This window comes from Nicotiana attenuata, unplaced genomic scaffold (assembly GCF_001879085.1).
Source record: "Nicotiana attenuata strain UT unplaced genomic scaffold, NIATTr2, whole genome shotgun sequence".
In the NCBI taxonomy this organism is placed as follows: domain Eukaryota; kingdom Viridiplantae; phylum Streptophyta; class Magnoliopsida; order Solanales; family Solanaceae; genus Nicotiana; species Nicotiana attenuata.
Genome location: NW_017673262.1, coordinates 100,273 through 110,831, shown reverse-complemented (window position 1 = coordinate 110,831; position 10,559 = coordinate 100,273). Strand labels below are relative to the sequence as shown.

At 45.0% G+C, this 10,559-nt stretch overlaps 1 protein-coding gene across 1 annotated transcript; it reads right to left on the bottom strand.

The window, feature by feature from the left end:
• Positions 1 to 3,193: 3,193 nt before the first annotated feature.
• Positions 3,194 to 4,738, bottom strand: LOC109215865. Its single transcript, XM_019379979.1, has one exon. It carries the CDS (start codon positions 4,736 to 4,738, stop codon positions 3,194 to 3,196), a length of 1,545 nt encoding a protein of 514 aa, XP_019235524.1.
• Positions 4,739 to 10,559: the final 5,821 nt, after the last annotated feature.

Genomic DNA, 10,559 nt, shown 5'->3' with positions numbered 1-10,559 from the left:
ATTGGCCATAAAGAGCCTCCTTTAATAATATTGTATCTGTTAGCCCTTCCTCGATTCTCCCTGATAGCTCGAGCCCGAGCTCGGGACCCGACCTCGAGGCCCCAAATCGACCAGCTAGAGGCCCCGAAAGGCTATCTCCCAGTTCGATTACTGCTTTATTTTAGCTCGCATCTCACCCCTAAAGTTTACTCACTTAGCATCAACTGCTCCATAACTAGCATAAAAATAGATCGCGTATTTTTAGAGTCCCATCAATAAATTTAATTGTCATTACCATTTTCACGGTAAACAGTTTGGCGCCCACCATGGGGCTAAAAATAATAGTGATTATTTTCTTGCTAGTTTCGTCACACAACACAAGTTATCTTTCACACTTCTTCTTGTCAAAGATCGTCGATTTCAGGTCAAAATATCTGGCTCAGTAAAAAGAGTTGAGAACAACAACCTTGAAAACCACGGAGAGAATGGTGTAGCTGTTCCAATCATCGGCGCGCCACCACTGAACCCCGATAATGCACCTGGACCGATTCTAGCAGACGCGGGTTCGCAAGACGCATAGCAGGTCGACGAAACCTCACACGCCGACAGAAGCGTGCAGCAAGACGACCAACAGGAAGCCCGAAAAACCCCAGCTCGGGAAGAACAGGAAGTTAGCCTTCATGTTATTTTTGAAATGTTGCAGGCACAACAGCTGGCTATCGCTCAGCTGTAAAGCCACCCGAAAACTCCCAGCACCGTAGCACCAGGGACAACTCCCCCAGCCGAACGGGTACCAGAGAGACTGATCAATAATGGTTCGATAGCCGACCCTGCTATCGTAAAAATGCTCGAGGATCTTACCAGAAGGATCGAGTCGGGCGAGAAGATGATAGCTGCCAACGACAAGAAGGTCGAAACTTATAACTCCAGGGTCGACCAAATCCCGTGCGCGCCCCCGGTCCTGAAAGGCGTAGATTCGAGGAAGTTCGTGCAGCGGCCGTTCCTGGAGGAAGCTGCTCCGAAACCCATCCCAAAAAAGTTCAGAATGCCAGAACTCCCGAAATACAATGGGACCTCAGACCCGAACGAGCACGTTACCGCCTACACGTGCGCAGTAAAGGGCACCGACATAAAAGACGATGAGATCGAGTCCGTCTTACTGAAGAAGTTCGGGGAAACGCTCTCGAAAGGGGCCTTGATGTGGTACCATAATCTAGCTCCCAACTCCATAGACTCATTCGTCGTGCTGGCGGACTCCTTCATAAAGGCACACGCCGGTGCCATTAATGTAGCAACGAGGAAATCTGACGTATTAAAGATCAGGCAAAAGGGAGAACGAAATGCTGCGAGAGTTCGTGTCGCGCTTTCAAACGGAATGAATGGAACTACCCCCGGTCTCCGACGACTGGGAGGTACAGTCCTTCACTCAAGGCCTAAACGAGCGGATTTCAGTGGCCACGCGGCAGCTGAAATAAAATCTGATCGAGCATCCTGCCGTAACCTGGTCGGATGTCCACAACCGATACCAGTCAAAGATCAGGGTCGAGGATGATCAATTGGGAGCCCCTTCAGGCTCAGTATACCTGAACATGCTCTTTGGAAAGGAGTCGAAGCCAAATAAAGAAAGGTATTAGCCATATACCGAAGACAAGAGAAATGCCCCGAGACGCAACCCGCCTCGCAACGACCAACCGATCAACCGAGGGCAGAATCCCCGAGGGTTCATTAACAGAGCCGAATTCGACGGAAGCATGGGGCCAACAGGGGCACCACGCCTATCAGAATACAACTTCAACGTTGATGTTTTAGACATCGTGTTCGCCATCGGCAAAATCAAGGAGACCAGATGGCCCAGGCCTGTACAATCGGATCCTTCCCAAAGGAATCATAACCTGGTATGCGAATTCAACAACACGCATAGCCACAGGACCGAGGATTGTCACTAGCCACGAGAGGAGGTGGCCAGGTTACTCAGCAGAGGCCATCTCAGAGAATTCTTGAGTGACCGAGCCAAAAACCAGTTCCGAGAAAGAGAGGCGACCAAGAAGAATGAAGCAAACGAGCCACGACATGTTATCCACATGATATTAGGGGGCGTCGATGCTCCTCATGAACCCGTGATGAGAAGGACGAAAATATCCATCACCAAAGAAAAGCGAACCCGGGGATACGTACCCGAAGATGCCCTCACATTCAGCGAGGAGGACGCTGAGACCCTGTCCCAACCTCATAACGACGCACTGGTAATCTCTTTCCTCGTAAATACGCTTCAAATAAAACGTGTACTCGCGGATCCAGGTAGCTCGGCCAACATTATCAGGTCGAACGTAATAGAGCAGCTCGGACTGCTAGACCAAATCGTGCCTGCCCCTCGAGTCCTCAACGGATTCAACATGGCAAGTGAGACAACAAAAGGAGAGATCACTCTCCCGGTCAGCGTGGCCGGCACGACCCAAAACGTCAAATTCCATGTCATCGAAGGAGACATGAGGTACAACACCCTGTTCGGACGACCGTGGATACACTGCATGAGAGCGGTACCGTCCACCCTCCACCAAATGATGAAATTCTTGACAAAAGACGGGATTAGAACCGTCCACGGGGAACAGCACGCGGCAAGGGAAATGTTCGCGGTGCACGACGTGACACCAGCGCCAATATCTCCACTCTCGAGAGAGCCTAATGATAATCAAACTGCATCTTCGGCTAAGCCCGATTGCACACAGTGGAGGACCGTACCGAGTCCTCACCACAAACAACAGAGGCGTGTCAGACCTCGGAACGTCGCCAAACGCATCCCACGATAAGGTATAACCATCTCCCTTTTCAGTTTATATTTTATACTAATCCTTTGTACAGGCACTCGAACAAAGCGGTCATAAGCGCATACCCGGCCCGAAGACCCCTTAAGGTTTCAAAAGCATCCGTTGCACTCTTTTCCTTCGACCGAGCTTTTGTCCCCGAAGAGGGTTTTGCCGGCAAGGTTTTTTTTTCTCGATAAACTAACATTTTCATTTATCAATATTGTTCTGTACATAGTAGGACCTGCTGACCAGTTCCTTTTCTCTTCTTAGACTATACTTGACTCCAACATTTCAGAGATGTCTCCCTATATAACTATACTAGTCAGCTATATGTGTTCATATCCTATACATGTGCTCACTAATATGATACCGAAATAAAACATGAATACAGGATTACTCTAGTAGCCTAACTATGGATATCTGTTTAGAGCTTCCATATGTTCCTGCCAATTGCTATGTATATGGCTTTTGATATGAACATATGAAGTGATCTCTCGGCATATCTGCTCTGCTGAGGTGCTTCCATTTTGCAATCTGATCGAATTCCTGTCCCTCCATAAACTGTGCAGCAGCATGCCAAACACTGCTACAATAATGTTGCCAATTCCTTTCTTCTTCCTAGCATGATAAGTCACCCATTGCAGTTCCTCCTCCCAAGTTTGAATCTGTCTTTGGATTCCCATCCAGTTTAGCAATCTCTTCCAGACATCACTTGTGTAGGAGCATTCAAAGAATAGATGTTCAAATATCTCTTCTTCCTGACCACAGAATACACACACTTGAGCTACTTGAATGCCTATTTTCTGCAGTCGATCCACTGTTGGTAGTCTCCTTTGAATGGCCAGCCACATATTGAATTTGTGTCTAGGATGTGTATGAGGATGTAAAATCATACTTTTCCAGTATACCTTCTGACCCTGAGGAGTTTGAAAGTTATATAGCTTCTTGATACTGAATTTACCACTTGTGCTCTGTAAGGAGTCCAATCTTTCTTGCACATTGCCTTGTAGAGTTGGTAGATTTAATATAAACTTCCTTTGCTCAATAATCTTTCTTACTACCCAAGCTGCACTCTTAGGTATAGGCATGGTGTCAATGCTTCTGTTCTTTATGTAGTAGGAATAGAACCATCGAATCCACAAGCAGTCTTTCTTCTTTGTAATTGCCCACAAGTGCTTTATTATTGCAGCTTTATTGCAGTTGCACAGGTTAATCACATTCAACCCTCCCATTGTTTGTGGTAAACAGACCATGTCCCATACTACCAAAGCACTTCTGGATATATCATCCTGCCATGTCCATATGAAGGTTCTGCATATTGCCTCTATCATTTTGCTGATCTTCTTTGGTAGTAAAAATACCTGAGCCCAATAAGACTGCATCCCAAAAATCACTGACTTGATGAGCTGCAATCTTCCAGCATATGACAATAGTTTTGAGGTCCAGCAACTGATCCTTGCAGTAATCTTTTCAACCAATGGCCAACACTGTTGATTAGATAGCTTTTTAGGAGCTAATGGAACCCCTAAGTATTTAAAGGGTAAGATGCCTTCATTATAACCCAACTCCTGCAAGATAAGTTCTTTCATCCTCTCAGTTGTACCTGCAATGTATACTGAGCTTTTGTCAGGATTTTCCTGTAGTCCTGAGGCTCTTGAAAATTTCAAAAATACATCCTGCAGTAGCTTAATTGACTGCAAATCAACTCTGCAGAACATCAATAGATCATCAGCAAAACACACATGCACCACTCCTAGTCTTTTGCACCTTGGATGAAAGTGGAACTCTTTGTTTAAAGCCAGTTGACTAAATTCCCTTTTCAAGTACTCCATAGCTATCACAAATAAGTAGGGTGACACAGGGTCACCCTGTCTTATCCCCCTCTTGCCTTTAAATGGTTTTGTGAGTCCTCCATTTAAGGTCAAAGAGTAGGATACAGTTGTTATGCACTCCATTATCCAACATACAAATCTGTGTGAAATCCCAATCCAATCATTATCCTCTTCAAGTAGAACCAATCCAATGTATCATAGGCTTTCCTAAGATCAACCTTGAGACTGCATCTTGCAGATATACCTTTCCTAGTGTAGCCTTTGAACAGTTCATGGGTGAATAGGATGTTATCAGTTATATTCCTGCCTTCAATGAAAGCTGATTGAGAGTCGCCTACTAGATAGTTCATTACTGCTTTTAATCTCCTAGTGATGATCTTTGTGATAATCTTGTAAATAGTTGTGCAGCATGCTATTGGCCTAAAGTCCTTAACCTGTGTAGGATTAGGAACTTTAGGGATGAGAGTAATAGCAGCGCTATTAATGGCCTTTGGCAGCTTCCCTGTCTTAAAGAAATCCAAGACATCAGCAATCACATCTGCTTTGATCACCTCCCATTGATTTGTGTAGAATTCTACTGGAAAACCATCTACCCTTGGAGCCTTGTTAGTTGGCATGCTTTTAATAGCTCCCAATATCTCTTCCTCGGTGACTGACTTGATCAGTTCCAGTTGTTGTTGCCTTGTTAGACAAGGTCCCTTTTCAATCACCTCAGCATCTGGGCAAGGGTGCACTGGTGATGCCTCACCCATTAGTTTCTTAAAGAAATCCAAAAATTGCTCCTCCACCTGTTTAGGATCTGTTAATTTGATACCTGAATCATTATGAATAGAGACAATAGCATTATTGTTAGTATGCATCTTCCATTGAGCATGGAAGTACTTGGTATTTGCATCTCCATGTTGAATCCAAGTAGCTCTAGACTTCTGCCTCATCACCTGCTCCTCAATGTTACTCCATTTCTCCACTTCTAGCAAGGCTACCTTGTCTTCTTCTATGCACTCCTGCCTTAAAGGTTGTAGAGACAGTTGATGCTGAACCAGTTCTAACTTCTGCTTTGCTTGACTCAGTTTTTACTGATAAGATGCCATATAGTTGTTCTAGCCTTTCAATGCCTCCTTCAGTTTCCTGCGTTTATACCATGTCCTTGCCTTCCCAAAATCTCTATCATTCTGCACCCATACTTCTTTCACTATCCTTGTAAATTCAGGATGGTGAAGTACAGTGTGATACAGTCTAAAAGGTCTAGGATGCAAATATTGTTGAATTATACAAGTTTGGCAGTTCATCAATATAGGAGAATGATCAGACACCCCAGGGTTCAAATATTCTGCCTCTATATGCCCATTGTTCATCATCCAACTGAAATTCCCAAAAGCCTAACTATCTCGTACACCCTCACATTTTCATCCCTTTGATTACACCATGTATAATACCATCCTGTGCTTTTCAAGGGAGTGAGTTGTATTTTGTCTAAGAACTCCTTAAATCCTTGTACCTCTGCCAGTGTTATAGGAGCTCCTATTCTATCATCTGATTGTAAGATATTATTAAAATCACCACTAATTAGCCAGTCACTTGTAATATTAGAACCTATACCAATAAGCTTCTCCCATAACTGCTGCCTTGAGTTCAAGTCATTATAAGCATATACAACAGTGAAAAGCCATTTCTTCTTACTGATTTGTTCTTCCACTTCACAATGGACAAACTGTGCATCAACCATAAGAATCTGAATGTGGATATGAGGCTTCCATATTAACCAAATTCTCCCATTATATGCACAATTATAGTTATACTGTACTTTCCAGTCCTTTGTAGTCTTCTGGGCTATTCTTTTTGCCTTATTCTCTTTCACCCTTGTCTCAACTAGCCCCATTACCTCTACCTTGTACTTCTTCAGAAAGAGCACCAACTCCTTCTGTTTAAAGGGCTTGTTCAGCCCTCTAATGTTCCACGTACTGATTATCATGGAGGTGTAGGGTGGATTTGTCCACCCTGCCTAGTATCAGCTGCAATACCACCTTGATTCAGAATCTCAAATCTATTTGTGGTATTAATTTGGCTAGTAGAACAACTTGGTTCTTCCACAGTAGACACAACCACTCTCTTTTCATATCTTCTCTCATTCCTTATTACTTCTGAGAGTGCTGGAAATTCATTCCTGTCCAACTGCCTATCTTCCATTTGTGAGCCTACTGCATTTTTTTTAGTTTCAGTCTCCTTTGTAGCATCATCTTTTTCAGCTGTTGGAACAGTCACCTCTTTTGCTACCCATTTAGTTTCCACTTTCCTTCTTCTTTTGCCCCTTCTCCTTCTCCTGTTCTGTTCTACAAATGCTCCATTTGTTCCTATTTGCTTGTTCTGTCTGCAGTCTTCTGTGGTATGCCCAACTTTTGCACGGTCCATACAAAATTTAGGCTTCCAGTCATACTCTATGCTTCGATGAATCACTCCTACAGGAGTTCGAAGTAAAATATCATTTGGCAAAGGATGAGAAATGTCTGCTTCTACAAGGACTCTAGCAAATGAAATTCTATCCATCTCAGCAGTGTATAAGTCTGTGTACATTGGCTTTCCTATTGCACTTGCCAATTTGCTTAGGGCCTCAGCTGACCAAAATCCCACCGGTAGATTTGGAAATCTTACCCACAGTGGAATCATATTCAAACAATCCGGATCAAAGACAAAATCAAGTGACCAATTCTTCAAAATAAATGGTTTGTTATGAAAAGTGTAAGGCCCTAATTGCATAACTTTGTCTCTATCTTCAAGTGAATCAAATCTAAATATGTAATAGCCATCATCATGGTATAATATCTTTGGAGTATTAACGAAATCCCACATTTTCAACATAGTTCTCCATAGATTTGAAATATGGATTTTCACCCAATACGTACCCGATGAGTGCATTATTCCAATAATTTTGTTGTTCCTTTATGTCTTCCTCTTCAGTTGTTACTAAAATTGTATCACCCTGTAGATCTGGTGGGATATATGTGAGAGCTTTCCCTATTTGAGAGCTACGATTCCTCTTGTATGGCTTCTCCTCACCTATTCTTTTTCCTTGTTCAATTGGTTCCTGTTCCACTGGTACAGGTTCCTGAGTCATGGATGAAGAATGTGTTGTAGTTTTAGCTAGGTCAGAAAATTGGAGCCGGCGTGGAATCTCTTCTCCTGTTCTTCTCGCCGCTCGTTTTACAGCTAAGTTCTGTTGGACATTAGCTACATCTTCATCTGGGTCTTCTCTGATAGTTTGAAACTGAATTGGAAGAAAGCTTCCAAATGTTAGTGGCTTTGCATGCGCTGGTACAGTTGTGACTGGTGTGACTGAGCTCGCCGATGGCGTTATAGCGGTGGTGGCCGGAATTGTCATGCTGCCCATGCACGTTAGCAAACTCTGCTTAACATGCGCCGAGAGAGAACATGCCACCAGCAACCTTGTCTAAAGCTATTTCAAACAAGTGATTAGTAAGGAATTTATTAGCCTTCCCCGGTAAGGTTTTTAACGAGGCAACACCTATATGCTGCCTAAGGGGAATCCAACAAGTCTTCAAGGCTTCTTTTTGCTATCAATCACGAACGCCAAAGGACATCCTTTCGGAAGATCATCCTCTCATAAGAACCAAGACATGGCAAACAAGGTCCCAATGGGAAAATGATGTACCGGACCAAGCGGTCGAATGAACTGTGTCCGCACAACCAAGCCCCCGATGGTGGAGGCACATGTACTAATGTCAAATAATCAAAAGAATGCTTTTTGCCAACATGACTCATGCTCCAAGAAAAACCCAGCGTTTTCGCCAGAACGATTCCTCCATCAGAAAATGTCCCGAATACTCAGAGACTGGCGTCGATAATTCGGCACCCGCATGACCTCAGGGTCGGAACTCCAAATTAGTAAGTCCTCAACGAGGCAACACGAAAATCATGAAATATCTCCAAAAAGAAAGCGTACCGAATACTCGGATATTGGCGCCAAAGAACTCAGCATACGCGCGACCTCAGGGTCGGAATCTCCTAAGTCGTAAGCCCTCAATGAGGCAACCCCGAGCTCACGAGTAACGGATCTCAAGACAAAACGAACTCGATGACTCGGAGACTATCGCCAATCGCCATTCAGCAAAAAACTCGAGGTCATAAAACCCCGAGCGGGCAGACTCGGTCTTGTAAAACTTGCACAAAGCAACAACACAAACTGTAAGACCTCAAAAGGCATGAAGGTTTTGTAAGACCATACTACAGGCATAAAATCGATCTCGAAGTTCAGGCTATATATCGAATTTGTAAGACCCCTAAAAAGGCATACCCTCGATATAGACGCCTAAACTACCATACTCGGGACCAAAAAATGGCTCCGACCAAACATAAATGACTACGGTCATATGACTGCACCAGCCAAACTAACGTGACTCGGGGACGCCCGACCGCCGCTACAAAATCATAGGCCATTACTTCGAATCTACTTCGAAAAGAACCGGTTAAACAGGCTACCCTCAACAGGCAAAAGAGCTTCGACCATGTCAGCTCCAAATCATAAGGCTTCGAGCTACTCAGCCTACGAGCCAAACCTTACAAGGTGCTCGAACACCGCCACTAACGACTGGAAATCGAGGTTCTTCCCGAACCGACGACAAGTCAGGCAAAATCATTGCAAAAGTCCTTAACGAGAGGAAAATAAAGCCTACATATGCCTAAGGGCTCGTAAGAGCCATTGTCGCCAGCCTAACGAGCCTCAGGGCCACACATACGCCTAAGGGCGAAGCGTATGAGCCATTGTCGCCAGCCTAACGAGCCTCAGGGCCACACACACTCCTAAGGGTGAAGCGTAAGAGCCATTGTCGCCCGCCAAATACAAGCATAAAACTTGAGGGTCGACTGAGCTCGAGTCGTAACCCGACTCGGAGACTCGATCCAAGAGAGTTAAAACGTAAAGGCCACCGACCCATGCAAACATAAAAAGCTTGAGGGATATATGAGCTCGAGTCGAAACCCGACTCGAAGACTCTACCCGAAATAATTGAACAAAAGCATAAGTGCTCAAATGCCTGCTTACGTCAAAGGTCGCACCGACCAGGAGCGTAAGAGCCCCCGGGCCTGCTTAATGAGCCCCATGGCCGTATCACGGATCTGATAATTCTCACCGACTCTGAAACCAGTCCACCTGGCCATAAGCAAAACAAAAGGGGGAACAGAAGAACAAAAAAGCCGCAAAAGGTTTTTCTTTTCAGGTACATACGCGGAAAAATACATTCTCCATCTACAAACATACTCTAAAAGGTACTACATACGGGATGGCGAGGTCTACGCCCCACCCCCGAGAGCTACGGCATATCGGCCTCATCTTCACTCTCCTCGGCATCGGACAGGAGTAACCGAGCATCGTGCTCGTCCGCCCTCGCTCACGCCAACTCTTCCGAGAGAATAAAACCCCTGACACTGATCTCCTCGAGAACCTTTCTCCGAGATTTGCAACGAGCATATTCTTCGATCTTCTCTCCACGATCAAGGACCCTATTCAACTCGGCTTGGGCGTCGGTAGCACCCTTCAAATGAATCGCCATCTCCTGATCGGCCTTAGTACGGTTCAGTACCGCTTCGGTCCGAGCATCAATGATCTCACCACTAACCCTCGAGAGTTCGGATTCAAGCTTCGTGATCATATCTGCTTGAACTGAAGCGTTGCCACGAGCTAAGCGGAGTTGGACCTCGAGGGCCGAAAGTGTAGCCGATGCGTCTTTCTCCTCTAAGGCTTGGACCTGCGCTCGAGCTCTCAGCTCGCTACAGTCATTCCTGATTCGATTGGCCTCGCCCCTAAGACGCTCCAAGGCCTTCATCTTTTTCTGCAGCTGAGGTAGGCGGAGAGTTAACCTTAGAAGTTAAAAAGCGAAACGCATACTCAACCAGGACGGGAAGTTACCTGCTCCATCAAATAGCTCCCGTA